We start from the raw sequence: 18,921 nt of genomic DNA on the forward strand, positions 1-18,921 counted from the left end.
CTAAGGGCCCTATCATCCACCCAGCGCAATGCAACGCCAGGCGTGATGCAAATTTATGCTAGTTTCAGCCCGACGCAGTTATCATTTTTACATCCAGCGCAATGTTGTTTAAATAGCAAATGCACTCGCGCCCATCTGTTGTCTTAAAACGAGGTGTGTTCAGGCGCATTGTTGGCGTGTTGATATTTTGAGGAAACTGAAAACGACTGTGACTGGGTTGTTTGTAGGATATATTTTACTGTATCTCTTTACATAAATACTTTTCTACTTAAAAACTATAATTGCGTTATTTTACTAACCCAACTAATGACTCATCCGCACTTCCCAATAGGTTGCATGCACTTTTCGCAGTCCGTCACGGAGCTATTCAATTTTGATTTTGCATATTGGTTTTAAAACGTTCATTCGTGTAGTTCATATGACCATAACATCATTTATTTTGTAGCCAATGCTATGCTTTGCACAACAAAAAGTTAATTGTTCTGCTAATTATACAGTACGTGAAATGTAAATCCCTCTTTCAGTGTTTTTCCCGTTTTCTTGTTCTTGATTTGTTGTTCTTCTGTTTTAATAAATGTGTGTTGTCAGAATCACCTTCATTCTTTCATTTGATTTGACATTATGGCTAAGGCAAATTGTCTTTAAAAGTATGAACCAGACAAAAGTTATTTGACGTTCGCTGCAGTCTGGTTTATCTTAAAGTGTCGCTTCAGTGCAGTAAAGCCACAGAAGAGCTATGTGACAATGAGCAAGATTTCCTGAGACACTACAATAGGCTGCTCTAATAGTTCATTAATAAGGACTGTTTTCTTGCACAAAATTAAATATTTTAAGTTAAATGTACAGTGTAAGACATGTAAAAAAAGACAAGAGGCTAACAATGTTAAGATCAATATTTGTGTAGCCTGCCTGACACGGTATTTTCACAGACTAACACGTCACATCTCTGGCATAGACTACAGTATTTAAAATAGCATATATGCATTTGTTATATTCTCAATTTAATTTACAGAGCAATTCCTGCAAAGTTTTTAGGTTAACTATAGAAGAGACTAGGATTAGTGTGTGTCACACTCGCAAAACTCACAACGGGGGGCGTGGCATCACGATGGACGATGATATCGTCCATCGGCACAACCCTAATGCAACCTAATGCAACCACAATGCAATGTGCTAAACAGGGTTTAATTAATTATAGGCCTATTTAATTATTATATTAATATCTATATAAAATTATAAAAATACATTTAAAAAGTGCAATTTCCTAATGAATTAATGTCATAAAAGGTCAAAAAATGTGAAGGCTACAATAATTAAGATAATGAATGCTATTATTATATAATAATTACTAGAGAGCTGTTGTTTAAAACTCTTTTAGGTGGAGTATAACATGTCATGACACATCAACATGACGTCAACTTATACGTAATATATGTAAAATCAACCACACCCTCGTCTGAATGGCATTCATTTAATTCTTCTTACTCACATATGCTAAGTTTAGGATGCACTGTTCTCTCTGTGATGAAATTTTCCAGTAAAAGACACTCCTTAGACACAATATTCACAGTGCAATAATGGTGTTTGATGAATCAATGCGTGCTGTCACAGTTGAGCGAGTTTGACAAGAGTGTTACGAAAGCAAACACCTCAGCTTAAAGCAGACTAGCTTTGCATTCTTGTCAGGAACCAGCCCATTTGCCTTGGGAATAATGCCAATGAGATTGCCCATCACACAATGTCTTTTGTGAAACTTTTTGGCATGCAGCAAACGTGGCATTTCACACGTAAAACAATTCCAGCAGGTTCAGAACACTGCGACAGCAAAACATCCTAACTTTATAAATTAGTGTTGTGTACACAACTTGAAAATAAGACAGTGTTATATTTAAATTGAGTATACAGGTTAGTTTGACAAAATTAAGTAAACATGTTTAGTTTTTATTAGAGACATAGGTAACACTCAGCCTACTAATATTCTACTAACACACTAATGAGAGTTAGTAGTCATGTAGGTGCAACGTTACTTATAGTCAATAGAATGTGTTAAAGGGTTAGTTCACCAAAAAATGAAAATAATGTAATTTATTCCACACCCTTGTGTTGTTCCACACCCATTAGACCTTCGTTCAACTTCAGAACACAAATGAAGATATTTTTGTTGAAATCCGATGGCTCAGCGAGGCCTGCATAGCCAGCAATGACATTTCCTCTCTCAAGATCCATTAATGTACTAAAAACATATTTAAATCAGTTCATTTTGAAGTACAGTGGTTCAATATTAATATTATAAAGCGACACAAATACTTTTGGTGCGCCAAAAAAACTAAATAACTACTTATATAGTGATGGCCGATTTCAAAACATTGCTTCATGCATGAAGCTTTGTAGCGTTATGAATCAGCGTGTTGAATCATGATTCGGATCGCATGTCAAACCGCCAAACTGCTAAAATCATAGATATACATAATAAAGGCTAGATGTCTCGTCCGTGATGCTGGCCAATGGAGGTCAACGTCCAGACCTGGCGGCCATCTTGTCACAGTCAGCTCGCTCACTCGTAACATTGTGTTGTAATGGTGCATGTACTTTTTAAATAACCATAGCTTGCTCAATTTTCTACCGATTTTCAAACTGTTTGGTTTGTTATAAACGTCAGAGATGTAGTTGTCACTGCATACTTACGAATAATTATTCATAATTTATTCAAGCATCCAGAATTATAGCCACGTTAATAACCTTTGTAAGAAACCAAACCATTTGTAAATCTATCAAGATTTCAGCGAGATAAGAGTATTTGTGTTCGTGCAGATCACTCATCTTACATCAGGTACCACAGAGCCCGCCAGAAAGCTTGCCTGTGACAAGATGGCCGCTGTTGATGGGATGCTCCGAATCATGATTCGATCCGCTGATTCATAACGCTCCGAATCATGATTCGATACGCTGATTCATAACTCCCCGAACCATGATTCGATGCGCTGATTCATAACGCTCCGAATCATGATTCGATGCGCTGATTCATAACGCTCCGAATCATGATTCGATGCGCTGATTCATAACGCTCCGAATCATGATTCGATGCGCTGATTCATAACGCTCTGAATCATGATACGATACGCTGATTCATAACGCTCCGAATCATGATTCGATACGCTGATTCATAACGCTCCGAATCATGATTCGATAAACTGATTCATAACGCCCTGAATCATGATTCGATACGCTGATTCATAACGCCCCGAATCATGATTCAATACACTGATTCATAACACCCCGAATCATGATTCGATGCGCTGATTCATAATGCTCCGAATCATGATTCGATGCGATGATTCATAACGCTCCGAATCATGATTTCAATACACTGATTCATAACGCTCGGAATCATGATTCGATACGCTGATTCATAACGCCCCAAATCATGATTAGATACGCTGATTCATAACGCTTCAAAGCTTCATGAAGCAGTGTTTTGAAATAGGCCATCACTATAAGTCATCACTATAAGTCGTTATTTCGTTTTTTGTGCCGCACCAAAAATATTCTCGTCGATTTATAATATTAATATTGAACCACTGTACATGAACTGATTTAAATATGTTTTTAGTACATTAATGGATCTTGAGAGAGACATAGACATGTCATTGCAGGCTATGCAGGCCTCACTGAGCCATCGGATTTCAACAAAAATATCTTAATTTGTGTTCCGAAGATGAACGAAGGTCTTACAGGTGTGGAACGGCATTAGGGTGAGTAATAAATGACATTATTTTCATTTTTGGGTGAACTAACCCTTTAAAGGGACCCAAAAAATAAAGTGAAACCGAGACATGGACTGTGTTTGAAAACTTATTTATAAAGAAATAATTTGGCAATTGGTTATAAAAATAAAAATGTCTGATGGAGTGGTTACCAAAGTAAATTAGAAATTATTATTTATCAAATGAAATGACTTATAATTTATATTTTATATTATAGTTATTTATTAATTACTTTTTAAATGTTATCATTTACTCATATCAAATTTAATATAATAATATTTTAAATTTGGATCTGCCCACTTATAATTCAGTTTGTACAGAGAAATAAGCAATGTTGTCATTATTATTGAACACAGTTGTAAAATATAAAAATATGATAATTTTAATTATTATTTACAATTTATAACTATATTTTATAAAAATATGAAATAATTCATAATAAATGTGTATACACACACACACACACACACACACACACACACACACACACACACACACACACACACACACACACACACACACACACACACACACACACACACACACACACACACACACACACACACACACACACACACACACACACACACACACACACACACACACACACACACACACACACATTTATTTACAATATATTTTGGGCAATTCAATATTTTTTTGGCCCAATTTCTACTGAGAAATAAGCATTATAGTCATTATTTTCAGACACAGCCATGATGGAAAACTAAAATCTAGTCTACTGGAGTTTATATAGTCTACTGGACTGGTAATGTGAGCTTTTTCTGTTGTAAATGTTACTCAACAGGAAAGAAAGCAAAGCAAATTAGACACTTAGTATCTGTCTCTGGTCCTATTTAAGCAAATGAGCCTATCAAGCGAACAGCACACGCTAAACTACTAGTTTAAGCAGTGTGACAAACAAAGGCTCTAGCTCAATGTCAAGCAAACCAGTTACCAAACACACCCAATATTATATTTAGCTCTCAGCTTGGTGAAAAGTAAAATTTAATCTCTTACCATAAAGCTGCTTATCTATCAAAGAAAAGATTATCATAGAAAAGATTAAATCTATGACTGCGAATTCATTCGCATGGTTAGCGATGCAAGTTAGCTTAAGTAGCTGGTAAAGAGTTAGCTAAGCATTTCCGGAGATATATTTACCATACCTGTCTTCACGAATCCACCTAAAAACATAGCAAAAATAAACTCACTCTTTGTTCATTTCATGTTTTAATGGTCTGGTTTTAGTAAGGATAGGAAATTGAGGTGATTGGCCAGAATGCATAAATAATTGAATGCCTAAATAAGCTTTATTTGGTGACCAGAAGTGATAAAGACGGAGACAATGAGAAATAAGTCCAAATATATGTCCTTGCTGTAAAGACCAGCATATGCTACAATTTTGCTTGACCAGCTACAAAACAGCATTACCCAGCATATAATTGGCATGGAAGAGCAACAAGCATGGAAAATGATGCTGGTCTTTGCAGCATGGATAGTGAAAAACTGTCTAAATTTGAACAAAGAGCTTATGCATAAACATTTGCATGATCATGAGATGAAAAATGTATTTACAGATATAAAGAGCAGGGGAAAAAGAGACAGCTTACCACATTCATGCAGCAACATAGCTGATGCAGACAAATGAAAGAGAGACAGGACAAAAAAGAAAAAAAAATGGAGATAAAGAAAGAACAAAATGATTATGAATGAACCAACAAAGTAACACAGACAGGGATAGTGTGCAATTTTGTGTTGCTAAATTTTGGTGACTCCAGGTGGGACTGGGGCTTAGAGATTGTCTCTGAAATCTGACTGTAATTTCAACAAAAGCCGATGGAAATCATCAAACATTGATAAATGGGGGACTTTTTGAACTTTGGGCATATTGAATTCATCCATTATAATCTATACACTACCATTGAAAAGAAAGATTTTTAAAATGTTTTTGTAAAAAAGTCTCACCAAGGCTGCATTTACTCGTTTATCTATTTTAATATATTTAAAAATGTAATTTATTCCTGTGATGATAAAACTGAATTTTCAGCATAATGACTTCAGTCTTCAGTGTCACATGATGATGTTTTGATGCTCAGGAAAAATGTATTATTATTATCAAAGTTGAAAACAGTTGCATATTTTGGGGAAACATAGATTTTTTTTTTTAGGATTCTTTGATGAATAAAACATTCATTTAATTGAAATAGAAATCCTAATAATGTTATTGTAATAATGTAAGGTATAAACTGCCTAAAAAAATCATACTAACATTAATTTAGTGTGATTGACTAAAATAATTAATAATAATGCAATAAACATCTCCTGAGCTGTTCATAAATGTCATATTAAGGACATTTCCTACGAATACAGCAATTCATAAAGTACTACTTTAGTGTTTTAAAGTACCACTTCAACAGATTGACAAACTCTGATTGGACTGGGATGAATGGATGGAGATAAAACAAAAATATATTGACTCCTAATGCCTTTTATAATGTTTTTGTCTGTCACAAATACATGATACCTTAAATTATCTTCATTTGGAGGATTAATGTTTAATTAGATGAATTATTGAGAATAATTGATGTAATTAATTATATTATGTGTTTAGTTCAATTGACAGCTCTAAAACAAAGAGACATTAACAATATGAAATTTGAAAAATGAGTATGATGTCAAGAAGAATCTAACTTCATTTGGCTGAATCAATATCGTTCTGTTACAGAGACCATGAAATCACACAGGCTCTGGAATTTGGCAGAAATCCCATGTATCTGCAGGTCATTATGGTTTCAATTGTCCTTGTCTCATCCTGGCCTAAAGGAACCATCCCGACAGCTTTAGTCCTGGACTGAATCCTCACATTAAAGCTCTAGTCAGAGCCAATTACGCCTATTCTCTGAGAGAGCTCTTAACCTTTGGCCAGGAGGGAATATGAAGGATATATCCACTGAAATTGAGAAGTAAGGGGAGGAAAACTGCATTACTGCAACAGTAGAACGAAAGTAGAGGATCAGCTTTGAAGGAGGAGCGGAGGAAGTGAAAGACAGAAGCCAGAATAAAGGGCAGCTGCAGAAAAAGAAAAAGTCTTGTTTCTTTGCTATCTTTCACCTGTCCATCCCCTCCTCCTCCATTCTGGTTCCTGCAGCTCTATGAAGAAGTTTGCATGCTTGTCATACTCCTCATGGTCAAGAATTTTAACCTTTATGGTCTTCCTGTGGGGGGAACACAAAATCACATTTGAGGTATGAAGTGTGCTTGTGCGTTCACTTTTAGGCCTCTAAACAAAAAGTTAAAGCCAATCAAATCCGCGAAGACTCTCCATTCCTATTTTATTCATCTACTAATTTCCCTACAGAATGCAATGGAGAAATTATGCGTCCTCTTCTTCAGAACTCAAGAACGAGTCCACGAGGCCATTCAGACAAGTTTGTCCAGCAGAGTTTAGCTCCAACCCTAATCAAACACACCTGAACTGACTAACCAAGCTCTTCAGGGTCGCTTGAAAATGGAAATAAACTTTGCAGGGCAGTTGTTCTCCAGGAGGGAGCAGGGTTGAAGACCTCTGATTTAATGACAAGATAGTGTACATTAGGTCTGGAGAGATTGTGGGTGGACTAGGACTATTGTATATAAACACTTCCTGTTCAGCCCTGAAGATGGCAGCTGTTACAGGGAAGTGGGACCAGGGGAAGACGACATCCCACCTTTTCTCTCACTCATTTCCACCATTTGTGGCTCTCCAATCTCCAGGAAGAAGTTCTTATTCTTTTCATACTCCTCGTCATCGATTATATTGATCTGAATAGTTTTGCTGAAAGAGAAAGAGAGAAAGAAAAAGAGCACAAGTTTGCAGACATGAGAGAGGCACGAGGAAAAGAGCTGAAGAATTGAGTAGAAGCATGCTGGAGAAATAACCGATAGCAAAGAAAAGCAGATTGAAAGAATATGGTCTATTGTACCAACATGAAAATCAAAGGAAAAGTTCACTCAAAAAAAAAAATTGTCGTCATTAATATTTCTTTCTTTTGTTGAACACAACAGGAGCTGCTATGCAGGATATACACAATGTTATCTTCCATACAATGAAAATGAATTTGAAAAACAAAACAAAAAAAAGAGAGATTTTTCAATTTAGGGTGACCTAAAGCTATTAGGAAAATTTTTTAATTAATTCCCTGAAGGAAATGGAAAAATCTGTGGCATATTGTGGTCAGTCTGAATGAATTGCTTATCTGCACATGCTGTGCATGTTTATTATCTATCCATTGAGTGCTTTACATGCTCACACTCAAACAGAGCAGCATATATATCATCATATAATGTGAGAGAGTCAGGGCCAATGGAAATCATTTGAAAAATGATCTGCAATCGCAGCTGTGTTTACTGGAATATATTGGCCTAAAAGCCCTTTAAGTGCTTCTGTCTGGTTTTGTGAATAATACAACAACAGACTCTCTCCTCCATCTCCCTTTGTCTTTACTTTTTTAAAAATAGTATCAATTTACTAAGACCATTACACAAGTCATTGTAACAAACCACTACACAAAATTCAGATCTTACCCTCAACACAAGTCAACAATGTGAGCCTGAGAACATCCCATTTATAGGAAGATAGGAAAGGTTTGTATGATGGACCGACACAATCTCATGGCAATTCATAACTATTTTAGGTTTTGGTGAATTGTGTTTTCGTACAATCGCTACCAATCTACCGTATCCAATTGTACAATGCTTAGTTTTTTCTAAAAGTCATACAAATTCATACGAAATCGCCACCTCAAAAAATCGTTACGTTTTCCAGTGAGATTGGGTTGTATGGACATATTTATGATCGATTTCACAAGCAAAACACTCCAAAAAATGTGTACAAGTTTACAACATGATTTGCACAGAAATGGTTTAAAGCGCCCCTATTAAGTTTTTTTTAATATTCCCTTTCATGCAAAATAGATGTCTGTTGTAAAGTTGAAAGTGCACGATAAAGAAAGAATCGACTATGAATATATGAATAAATGAAAAATATACACTTTGCTTTGTTGATGAACATACATTTGTTAATGCTGATGGGGAGGAATTACAGTTACAGCATCTAATAATGTACCTCAAACTGAGTAGTGTATCATTGGGAAATGCTCAGCTCAAATTGTCCTTGTGATGGATGTTCGGGTTAATAACTACACTCTAAAAAAAAAGTCTCGTAATCAAAAGGGAACCTTTTTTAGTGCTATATAGCACCAATTTTGGTGCTTCAGTGGTTCTTCAGAGGTGCTATATAGCACCTTAGTCAAAGAACCGGTGAAGAACCTCTGAAGAACCGGTAAAGAACCTCTGAAGAACCGCTGAAGAACCACTGAAGCACCAAAAATGGTGCTATATAGCACTAAAAAAGGTTCCCCTATGATTACGAGCCAAGAACTATTTTTGGTGCCATATAGAACCTTTTTTTTTTTAGAGTGTAGTTCTTCCGATGCTTCATCATCGGACTCGCAATCGGATTGATGGTAAAATCCATGTCATCGCTACACTCTAAAAAAAAAGGTTCTATATGGCACCAAAAATGGTTATTGGCTCGTAATCATACACTCTAAAAAAAAAAAGGTTCTATATGGCACCAAAAATAGTTCTTGGCTCGTAATCATAGGGGAACCTTTTTTAGTGCTATATAGCACCATTTTTGGTGCTTCAGTGGTTCTTCAGCGGTTCTTCAGAGGTTCTTCACCGGTTCTTCAGAGGTTCTTCACCGGTTCTTTGACTAAGGTGCTATATAGCACCTCTGAAGAACCGCTAAAGAACCATTGAAGCACCAAAATTGGTGCTATATAGCACTAAAAAAGGTTCCCCTATGATTACGAGCCTTTTTTTTTAGAGTGTAGGGGAACCTTTTTAAGTGCTATATAGCACCAATTTTGGTGCTTCAGCAGTTCTTCAGAGGTTCTTCACCGGTTCTTTGACAAAGGTGCTATATAGCACCGCTAACTATGGTGCTATATAGCACCGCTACCATATACAGAACATGTTAAGATATGGTGCTATATAGCACCAAAAGTGGTTCCTCTATGATTTAGACGAAGAATCATTTTTGGTGCCATATAGAACCTTTTTTTTTTAGAGTGTACTGTCTTTACGATGTGTAAAATCGCTGAGCTTTAGGAAGCCTCCAAAATTAAAGTGTTTTTTGACCTTTTATGCATGTGAACCTGTTGTAGGAGACCTCCAAAACAAAATCAGGAGCCTTTAAAATGGCATAGGGGCACTTTAAAATCAATCAAAGATCGCAACAGCCAGTTTTCAGAAAGCTCAATCAGCTAAATCGCCATCTTGTCAAATAGTTATCTTTTCCCATTGGATTGGGATGGGTGGACATATTTATGTTATATTTTAAAAGCAAAACACACACAAAAACAATCAGCCAATCCGATCGCAACTGCAGTTTTCAGCCATCACTTGCTATTTGATCAGATGATCAGCGAACAGCATGTGGGCAGCTGGTGGGTGTGTCATCTGAGTCTGAGACTAGGACAGAACACACAGAAAGCTAAAACACATCCCTTGAAATACTCTCTACCTTCATCCAGGCATGTGCTCAAAATAAACCCTTCCTCCTGTCGGTTGGCATCTAAGCTCCGCTTGTCACAAAATCTTGAATTGTTCTGCCACCAGCACACTTCTGCTAGGGAACAACACATTGAATGAGACTGCGTAGTGGGTGATATGAAACGGGTGCCTTTTTCGGCGTGATACAGTGATTTTTTTAAGAACATCAAGATTATAAACATTGTACCAGTCAAATAATGTGTTGAAGTATTAAAACATTCTATCTCAAGCTAAATAAATATATTTTTTAATACATTTAATTATGCATTCAGAAAGGTAACAAGGTTGGTATAATATAATTAAATTAACACTTTAATTAGACATTACAAGCCTTGTGCTCAAGGTCATAGTACTTACACAAAGTGCCTTAAAGCTGCATGATATTTCTACAAACATTCACGCTTTAATTATCAAATGTTTACTGTACAAAATCATTATCAAAGTTGAAATTTTAAAATATCACCTTAATGACAAACCAGAAAAAATATAATAGGGACACTTTAACTTGTCCTTGAAGAGTTTAGTTTGTATGGAGCCCCTTAGGGGACATGGGGATGGAAAAACACGTTGATGCTTTTGCGTTCTCTCGCAAATGTTATGCAGAGTTTTTTGGGGAACAAAAAAGCATTGAAATCTCATATATTTTCCATTACCATGTCCCTTTAGGTGCATTTGTGAAAGGGAGATGATGTCATTATGACACAAGTTTTTAATTATTATTATAGGTTATGAATTTGGTAATTACTTTAAAAGTGGAAAAATATGATGGTAACATGGTTAAAACATGGGGACACAACTATTCTATTTTACCTATTCTATTTTACACATTGTTTGTCTTTTTCAGTTTATTTTTTTTTTAATATAATTTTGCCTGTGTTAATGCCAACTACATACATTTTGGCATAGGTGTGTATTTTTAAATCTGTTAAAAAAAAATCTAGAATTTTGAGATTAAAGTCAAAATTACAGACGTAAATATCACTAAACAAGAGATAAAATTGAAATATAAAACATAGTCTTCAGGTTATTTTAACGTTCATGAGATAGGCCTAGGAGTTTTCACAAAACGCCTGCTCACGAAGAATGATTGGTTTAGGCCAAAACTGCTGTGATTGTGAATATAACTAAATAAACCCTTTTATCACTATTATCTTATACATTAATATCTGCTTTATGATTATGAATATGATTTATGACGTTCCAGTAGAAAAAATCATCCAGCTAAGTTCAATAAAAAGCAGTACAAATTACCGGTATATTATTAATTATAATAAATTAAGACAATGAAAACAATTATCACATAATAATGGTTTCTATACTGTTATAAAGGATATGGCAATTAACATTGCATTATTCATATAAATATGGAAATACCCCAAAATGGCTTGAAAAACACACATAAAACATATATGATCACATCATGTGTTAATTGTCCTCATGTTTCATCAGTCAAAAGGTTTCTGCTTTTTTTTTAACTTAGCTGGATGATTTTTTTCCATTTTGCCTACTGGAACATCATAAATCATTACTTCTACGAGACCGTTTTTGGCGTTCTGTGTGAGAGCGCCCTGCGGCTTCAACCCTCAAAGTTACACTATACATAAGGCTCACATGATCATCTCATTTTGGATAGGAATAATCCAAATCCGTCAGGTCATGCGCTGGTCTCTCTGAATTTAAATCTAGATTTATCCACATTGACCCATAGAAATCTTTATGTGAACACACAAATCCGAAAAAAGTGCAGGGATTTTTTATTAGATTTTGCTCTCAGAGCAGATATTAATGTATAAGATAATAGTGATAAAAGATAAACGTTTGAAAACTCCTAGGCCTATCTGTTTCATGAACGTTAAGATAACCTGAACACTACGTTTTATATTTCAATTTTATCTCTTGTTTAGTGATATTTGCTGTACGTTAAGGGCAATTAGGTTACTTGATGGATGATGAAAGTTTTCAGCCCCCTGTTCAAATACACTAGCGGCTGCAGCGCTGTAGTGTGTGTTCAGTGAGGCTGTGTTTGTAATTTTGACTTTAATCTCGAAATATTTCGATTTTATTCTCGAAATATTTTGACTTTAATCTCGATATTCTAGATTTTTTTTTTTACCGTTTTTTTTATTTTTATTTTGCGGTTCAGGGCTTCCGTTATTTCACCACCATTTCCTTTAATAAATCTATTTTACACTAGTAACACAAAATAGTTCCAATCAGGACCTTCAGGACAAAAATGTCCAAATGTCCAATGTACAAATTTTAATCCCAGGGCCATTTAATAATGATGCAATCTTTGTTAATATAGGCTTTTAATTCTGTTGGTGAGGCTTCAAACTTAAAATTTTTAAAAATTTTTACAGATGATGCCATTTTCTCAGGTTTGGCCTATAAAGAAAATACTCGCTTTATTGTTGTTGTTGTTTTTTAAATGTTTTCTGCTTATGCATATTATAAAGCCAATTAGATAAATTATGCAGCTATAATTGTGTTGATGTGTTGGTATGGATGTCTCAGAAAATCTGAAAATAAATTAGTTACAAGAAAAAAATATCTACATTTTACACATCAAGATAGCATTGGCTAAGTCATTGTTTACAGATATTGAAAGTGATTAACACAAATGGCACTCGTTTAGTAAAAGTACCTTATGCTTGAAACCAAAATCTAGAACACATTGTAGAATATTTAGGCACATAATTATAATTTTGACTCTGTAAAGAGAAAGTAGTTTGCTCTTTTCCCCTCTCATGTCCACCTGTCTTTTTGTGACGGACCGTTTGTAATGACTCAGACCATAGATTGATAAACTGTGACAAGGACAAACAGGACAAAGAGAGACAAAGGCCTGCGGATAGAAAAGTGCACAGTGCCATTGTCTGCGTACTTACTATAGGTTTATGTAAGCTCCCTGCACACTTAGGGTTTACAGGGCCCAGCCCCAGACATGCTTCACTGTGTTGTGCTACGGCTTGTTAAATGGGAAGGCCTGTGCAACATTGCCAGACAGCCTGTTTACATAATTTACTAAGCCCAAACACTTTTTTTCTCTCAAAGGCTGTTCACACAAAATGCTACTTACATTTAAAATAAGATGTAGAGATGGATAAACATGTTTTTAAAGGAATAATTTTTCCCAAAATTGAGTTATATTAAATTAAGAATGTATCCTTTTTTCTCACCCACCCCCCATTCACCTTCTGCCAGTACAGAAAACAACACACGCAGTCTATCAATTCATTTTATGGGCCAATCCACAACACACCATTCCCATGTTTGATGATATCCAGAGGCGCTTCATCTACAGCAGCAATGCTTACCAAATATGGAGAGTAAACTAATGTGAAGAGTGGTGGATTTTTCCCTCACACACAATTTATTCTTATTTCCAGCTCAGTCATTTTGCACACAGCACCAAACAATGATTCTTGACTAAACGAGCAGAGAATAAAAATGGCAGGTTTAATAATAGGAAAGGAAAGTTGAAATCAAACAAAATATAACTTACAAAAATTAGAAAAATGTTTTCTTGGCAACTAAAAAAAATTGTACTAAAACTGAAATACAATGAAACTGAGCAAAATAGGAATTAAAAAAATAATAAAGAAGACAAAAACAACAAAATTACAAAAAATTTAAAATGAAAACTGAAAATATAAAAATAAAAGCTAATTCTAAATAAACACTTTAATAGTTTATAAATAATACTAAAATAACACTCTTTTATTTCAAAATGTCTAAGCTACTCTTTTCCCAAGCGAGATTTTCAGTGAATATAGACTAAAATGTATATCACATTACATTATAATATGGCTTCAGAAGAATTGGAATGGTTACACTTTATTTTAAAGTGGTCATGAATTGAGAAATTGTTATTGATCTTTTAACATAAGTGGTCATTGTACTATAAAAATATCCTGCAAGTTTCAGAACTCAAAACTTCCTGTCATGTTTTGCGTTTGTTTTGGTTTCGTATTATATGTTGGACTTTCCGTTACCTGTTAACCTGTTTCTTTGTTCTCTTTTTCCCGCCACTCATCAGCTGTCAAGAACACTCATTTGACGATCACAAGTTATCGCTTTTTTTATATTTATACTGTTGTCTGAGGTCAACTTATGACATTTGCGTGGTTTTTACATTCAAAAACATCATAATGAATAAGTAATAGACTATTTTCTTCCCTGAATTTGAGGCTCTCTCCTGGAACGCTCAGTTTTTATTGGCGTGCCGCACTGAAGACTTGGAAGTAAACACCCACGACTAGGATTGGATAAGATTTGCATATTTAATGAGCTTCAGCTCCCCTGTCAGTACATGTGGGAATTGTTTTGAAAGCGTGTGGGGAAACGGCAACCGGAATGAATCGCCCACAGGGCTCGCAAAATATCTTTATCAAACAAACACAATGATTCATCTCTCATCCACCCGCGATTGATTGGACGTTCTTTTTTTTATTACTTCCCCGCCCGATCGGTGGATATAACCGCGAACCGTACACACACACACACACGCGCGCGCGCGCGCCCTTCAAATATCAAGTCAAGAGAGTGAACAACGCACATCAAGAAAAGAATGTTATTTCACTATTTAATTTTTATTGGTAGCCCATCTGAAAAACACATATCCCCGGGACGTAAGCTTTGAAAGCCCCGGCCCATAAATGTCCGAGTCTCATCCCGAATCGCAATGAACCAACACCACCACAAATAAAGAATTATTCAGCCTTTGACAGTGTGCTAAGGTATGTCAGTTAGACACGTACACATAATCAATACGATCTGTAACAATGCAATACATTTAAAAAAACACGTTTTACTCACATTAGTGTGTTGCTTCATTCATTCATGTAATCTCATACTGTCTGCAAATCCAGTCTCTTGTTTACAAATGAATCTGTGGTTAAATGAAGGAACAGAATGTCTTCCCCACGTGAGCTGGATATTCATTAAAAGTTCATCCATGAATTCATAATATTGGAATCCGAATTAAGCTTATGTGGTATGTTTATTGATTAGAAGTTCGATCCGGTTTAGCTCTATGTAGGCCTATGTCATGTTAGTGGCATGAGACGGTGGGCGGGGCTACAGAATCAGGCGTTGTTCTTTTTCTGTTGAGGCGGTGCTTCACCACACAATGACGTCAAGGTGAGGCATATTCTGAAATCGATCGTTTGCTGGGCCTGGTGTCTATAAAAGCTTTTCTTTGACTAACAAGGAAGTTTTCAGCTCTGAAATTTACAGGATATTCTTATATTACCATGACCTTTTATATATCAAAAGCTCAAACAAAAGTTGATTTCTAAATTCAAAATGTATTTGCCACAAGACTTAAAAAGCATGTGTAATTTGCATAAATGTTTCACATTGTTGGCAAATGATTCAACAAAATATTTTTCAACATCACAAGTTTTCAAAACAATTCCACTGTCCCAATCATAGCAGTGGGCGTTTATTTACAAGTCTTGAATGCGACAATCAAAATGGAGCGTTTGAAAGAGAGTCAGAAACAGGATAGAAAATAGCATATTACTTCTAAATGATGATGTTTTTGATGTAAATATAATTTAACCTCAGAAAACATTATAACATTTTTAAAAAATCAGTTCATGACTCCTTTAAGGTGTCCTTGTTACAGTAATTATACAGTTAAGTACTGAGTAATATTAATTAACCACATGTACTTACTAGCATATAATTATGCAAAATTATGTGCTGTTACTATAGTAAGTACATGTTACATGTAACAAAGATATAGTGTTACCCACTACTTTAATGATGCTTTTTGTAATTTTTGGAGCTTGACAGCCCCTGGTCCCCATCCACTTTCATTGTATGGAAGACTGCAGTTCTAACATTCTGCGAAATGTATCCTTTTGTTTTCCACAGAAGAGTGAAAGTCATACATAGTTGGAACAACATGAGGGTGAATAAATGACAAAATTGACTAAATGTTCCTTAAATAGCTAAATATTTGTAGCTGCTTAGGCTGTTAACTTCTTGTTTTTAATTGATCTGCTATGTGTTTTTGACTCATATTAGTTTGGAGGCATACATTATATGATGTGAGCAACAGATATGGCTTTAAATGCTAAAGTCATAATAAAGGCCTTTGGCTGTAGCTGCTGCTTTAATCAACAATGACCTTCGCTAGTCTGCAATACATGTGAATGCTTATTATGACCAATGAATATATGGGTTAACTGCAGACCACAAGAATTTGCTTAAGCAACTGTGTGTGTGTCTGTGTTAATAATTCAAGCTTGAGTAAAAGAGATGCCAGCTGGTTTTAAACCAGGAGGGCAAGGACAGAACTAACCTGAAGCACAGAGCGCCATTTGAAAATCACTATGACACCAGCTTGCAAAAGCCAAAGACTAATTTTTGAAGGTTATAAATGGTGCCTGATGTTATTTGGTACCGCCACAAATTGGTAAATAGATCTACAGACAGACAGATCAACAGATCCTTACAACATGCATATACGTGACACAGCACACATACATTTGACCTGTGTCAGTGCAGTAAATCCATCAGATGGAAGTGATGAATCTGCATGCAGGAAGCCAATTATATTTATTCCTATCAGTATGTCAGCTGAAGCATAGATGCATTGCTTATATTAACTCCAAACAAGACAGCAGTGAGCCGGATAAATTATACAGAAAATCCAAGGTTAACGTATAGATATTCAAGGATGAAAGCAGATTTATGTAAGGATGTTTAGAATGTATGTACAGTGGCAAGAACAAGTATGTGAACCACTTGCAGAGTCTGTGAAAATGTAATTTGAACTAAATGAAGAGATCATACAAAAGGCATATTATTGTTTATTTAGTACTGTCCTGAATAAGATATTTTACAAAAAAAATGTAACCCTCTCCAGGAGGGACTGTATAATTTTGAGATCCATCTTTTCACACTGAGGACAATTGAGGGACTCAAACTCAAGACTTTAACACAACTATTACAACTAAGGTCAAACATTCAATGATGCTCCAGAAGGAAACGCGATGCATTAAGAGCTGGGGGATGAAAACTTATTGAATTTGAAGATCATGGTAAATTGTCCTCAATTTGTCTTCTGGGAAACATGCAAGTATCTTCTGTTTCTTCTTAAGGGCAGTACTAAATGAGAAAAATGTTTTGAACAAAATAAGAAACATTTGGACATCTACATCCTGCTCGAAAGTTTTCACCCCCCGGCTCTTAATGCATCGTGTTTGCTTCTGGAGCATCAGTGAATGTTTAAAACCTTCTAGTAGTTGTGTTTGAGTCCCTCAATTGTCATCAGTGTGAAAAACTGGATCTCAAAATCATACACAACAAAAAACAGCCGTGGATCATCCAGGGAACGACACACAGTATTGAGAATTAATGGTTCATAAACTTTTGAACGGGGTTATTTGAATAAATTCAGCAATTTTTTTGTCTTATGGATTATATGTAAACATTTTATATGTAAAATATCTTATTCAGGACAGCACTAAATAATAAATAAAATGTATTTAGTTAAAATTATTCACATTTTCACAGATTCTGCAAGTGGTTCACATACTTTTTCTTGCCACTGTATAATGCATAACAACCTCTGAATGTACGCTGTTTTTATATAGCGCAGAATCTTGGGACATGTGGTCTCCACCTCACAGCCGGCGAAAAAGAGTCAGGATCTTGTTGATGGATGCTAGGGCTGCAGCTATCGATTCTTTTTGTAATCGATTAATCTAGCACTTAATCGATCGATTAATCGATTAATCGGATACATTTTTTCCCGTGTTTTTAAACAACCAAAACAAATAATGCATAACGAAAATGAAGAGGAAAAGCAATTTAATTTATTAATATGCACAACAGGTTTCATGCTGTAATCTAGCCCTGACATCAAAGTAAATATCTTTTATGTAGATTTCTACACCTGCAGCATTTACCATTAGGCTACTAACAAATAATATATCATATGTGGTGAGCCTATTTGCTATGGTAACCTAGCAACATGTGTGTGTGTGTGTGTGTGTGTGTGCGTGTGCGTGAGGCTTCATTGCAGTTAGGTACTGCAGAAATACATACATTCATTTTTAATAGAACGCTGCATTTGGCTTGCATCACTTGCATAGCGGTGCATTTTAGGTGAAGCATCCGTTCGAAAAATCACGTCACATCACGTCCCGGTGTATACAGTGAATGCTAAAATTATTGTTGCGTGGCTACATAAAAGTTTAAGCATATGTGATGCATTGCCACAATTGGTCTGACTGGCGCGAGAGAGCGAGAGGAGGGTGCATGCGTGTGTGTGTGTGTGTTACTGATTTTCTACTATCAGTTCTGCGCTGCTCTCCGCGCGCGATCTTCACGCGAAAAGAGGTCTGCCTTCAGGGCGCGCGCTCGTTGTCAAAGACGCGACACGGCTCAACTCTCCGTGTCACAGAAAAAAGCTGAGCACTGAACGGATAAGTTTTCCGTATTGTTGTTTTTGAATAGTGCACAACCGCTTCAATGTTCAAACTGGCAAGGCTTTAAAAGCATTTACTTGACAAACTTTATGAGGATGAAAGTGAAAGCG

General features: G+C 35.7%; 1 protein-coding gene across 1 annotated transcript in view; it reads right to left on the reverse strand.

Annotated features, from left to right (window-relative positions):
• slc8a1a (solute carrier family 8 member 1a) overlaps positions 1 to 18,921 on the reverse strand; it is a 69,308-nt gene that overhangs the window by 15,319 nt on the left and 35,068 nt on the right. Inside the window, exons 3-6 of the mRNA XM_079844107.1 lie at positions 7,475 to 7,581; positions 5,378 to 5,398; positions 4,934 to 4,951; positions 4,785 to 4,799 (exon numbers count right to left, since the gene is read on the reverse strand). Of these exons, the coding sequence (XP_079700233.1) occupies positions 4,785 to 4,799; positions 4,934 to 4,951; positions 5,378 to 5,398; positions 7,475 to 7,581 (161 nt within the window). The remainder of the gene's footprint in view (positions 1 to 4,784; positions 4,800 to 4,933; positions 4,952 to 5,377; positions 5,399 to 7,474; positions 7,582 to 18,921) is intronic.

This window comes from Gobio gobio (assembly GCF_949357685.1).
Source record: "Gobio gobio genome assembly, chromosome: 19".
Classification (NCBI taxonomy): Eukaryota; Metazoa; Chordata; class Actinopteri; order Cypriniformes; family Gobionidae; genus Gobio; species Gobio gobio.